The sequence below is a fragment of the Sphaeroforma arctica genome, assembly GCF_001186125.1.
Source record: "Sphaeroforma arctica JP610 unplaced genomic scaffold supercont1.74, whole genome shotgun sequence".
NCBI classification, from domain to species: domain Eukaryota; class Ichthyosporea; order Ichthyophonida; genus Sphaeroforma; species Sphaeroforma arctica.
In genome coordinates, this window is record NW_014040484.1 from 52,827 (window position 1) to 55,138 (window position 2,312).

Below are 2,312 nucleotides of genomic sequence, written 5' to 3' on the forward strand. Positions count from 1 at the left end.
CCACATATATATATATATATATATATATATATATATATATATATATGTATATGTATAAGTGTGTATATATACATATATGCATAATATATATATACATATATATATATATATATATATATATACATATATATATATATATATATATATATATATATATATATATATATATAAATATATATATATATATATATATATATATATATATATGTATATATTATATACATTATATATATATATATATATATATATATATATATATATGGATATGGATATATGGATATGGATATATACATATAATACATATGTACTATATCATCAGGGGTACAAGAGCATATATACACATAAGAACATGAACATGTATATGCATAGGCACAAACTACCCACGTCTTAATATATTCATTTATGGGGATGCAGTACTAGTATAACTGGTAATATACACAGACATCTCAATTTTATATGAAGTTGTGTACATGATATTATAAACGCATGCGCGTGGACTCAAAACAATCCGCGTTTGTTTACAAATACATTCATCAATATCCCCCTTCGAAAGAAAATATGTGTTCCTTCTTGTGGTTGCATGTACTTATAGCAAATAATAAGAATAAGGCTCAGATACTAGCTATGCATGCATAGTTTCAAAGAACCAGCGCACTTCGTAATTATGTTTCACCCATCTTACCAATTAGCTATCTGTCGTATTTAACTACAGTAGTATTTTCCAGCCATCTACCGGGTGGCGTTCCAACAGGTGTGTCTAGTTCATTGTGTGGAGTTCCAACAGGTGTGTCTAGTTCATTGTGTGGTTCGGGCTGGCTACACATAGCCAATTTTGGTAGAAGACGGGCGCCTATAGTACTTCACAATTTAATGAAATACCACTTATAGGCAAAGCCAGCTGTCCTATCTGAGTACCCATAGCCGTGAGGAGAATGAACCATCCAAGCTACCTCTATGTGCATATCCTACAGACTTGTTTTAAGTGTCCTGTGCGTATTATATTGCTGGTTGAATACTACACAGGCCATACAGTATACTTCAATACCTCACTGACACCTTCGGAACCACCCCGCCACATATACACATACCTTTATAATCTCTACCAGTTGGTCTACCCCACTCTCGCCCGGGAATATTGGCTGTCCAATCAGAATCTCCGCCATCACACACCCCGCAGACCACACATCTGTAAAAGCGACAAGTGAGTGGATCAGTGAACTTGACCTTTCACGTAATTTCAGGATAAAATGTCCCGGCTACTTGAACGCATGTGCCAGACCACGCTACAGATATCCTGAAATATGGACCGCACAATATAGTGCGGATGTAATAATCACAGAGCTACTCAAATGAACGTGTCCAAAAGCGCTACAGATGCCTGCAACAACAAGTTCGCGGGCCCGTGGCACACGCTGTGTGTGTTTCAAATAACATACAAAACACGCTAGTGTGTGTTTCAAATAACATACAAAACACGCTAGTGTGTGTTTCAAATAACATACATAACACGCTAGTGTGTGTTTCAAATAACATACAAAACACGCTAGTGTGTGTTTCAAATAACATACATAACACGCTAGTGTGTGTTTCAAATAACATACATAACACGCTAGTGTGTGTTCCAAATAACATACATAACACGCTAGTGTGTGTTTCAAATAACATACATAACACGCTAGTGTGTGTTTCAAATAACATACATAACACGCTAGCTGGGTCGCGGGTGAGTGACACAGCTGAACCGTTCGAAGTCCGTGCAATAAAACAATAGTGAATACGTCCAGTAAAACGAGACAACACGTCTGTAACACAAGGCCATGGGTGAGTGGCATGGCTAGCACGTTCTAGTCAAAACACCGCGGCCGTAAGAATTAGTATGTAAGCTGAAAAACATGTCGTATTGGAGAACCACATGCTTGTAGGGGGCGGCATGGTGAGCGAATATATGATGTGAATGTCGACGTTCTAGCAGAAGAATCTTGTGAGAAGTCGTATACAGAAGCACGTCTTCGTTTGCAACCAACCGGTCCGATTCCAGCAGGAACGACAACCCTATCACCTATATTATAATCAAGCCAACGAACCACAGCTTCAACTTGACCTAGATGTGAAACTACCAACAGCCCGTACAACAGCGCTCGACATTCACGTCACCTCACACCACTTATACGCCACAAGCATACCGATAGCAATTGTGTAGTCAGTAGCAGCGCTTGACATTCACGTCACCTCACACCACTTATACGCCACAAGCATACCGATAGCAATTGTGTAGTCAGCAACAGCGCTTGACATTCGCGTCACCTCACACC

The 2,312-nt window shown here is 38.4% G+C and overlaps 1 protein-coding gene across 2 annotated transcripts in view; it reads right to left on the bottom strand.

The window, feature by feature from the left end:
- Positions 1-2,287, bottom strand: part of SARC_01779 — a 5,519-nt gene extending 3,232 nt beyond the window's left edge. The window contains exons 1-2 of one of the 2 annotated variants that reach the window (XM_014304482.1): positions 2,259-2,287; positions 1,089-1,186 (exon numbers count right to left, since the gene is read on the bottom strand). In XM_014304482.1, coding sequence (XP_014159957.1) covers positions 1,089-1,163 — 75 coding nt within the window. In that variant the 5' untranslated portion in view covers positions 1,164-1,186; positions 2,259-2,287. Of the gene's footprint in view, positions 1-1,088; positions 1,187-2,183; positions 2,213-2,258 lie in introns of those variants that run through there. The other variant, XM_014304481.1, reaches the window with a different exon arrangement.
- Between the last annotated feature and the right edge of the window lie 25 nt (positions 2,288-2,312).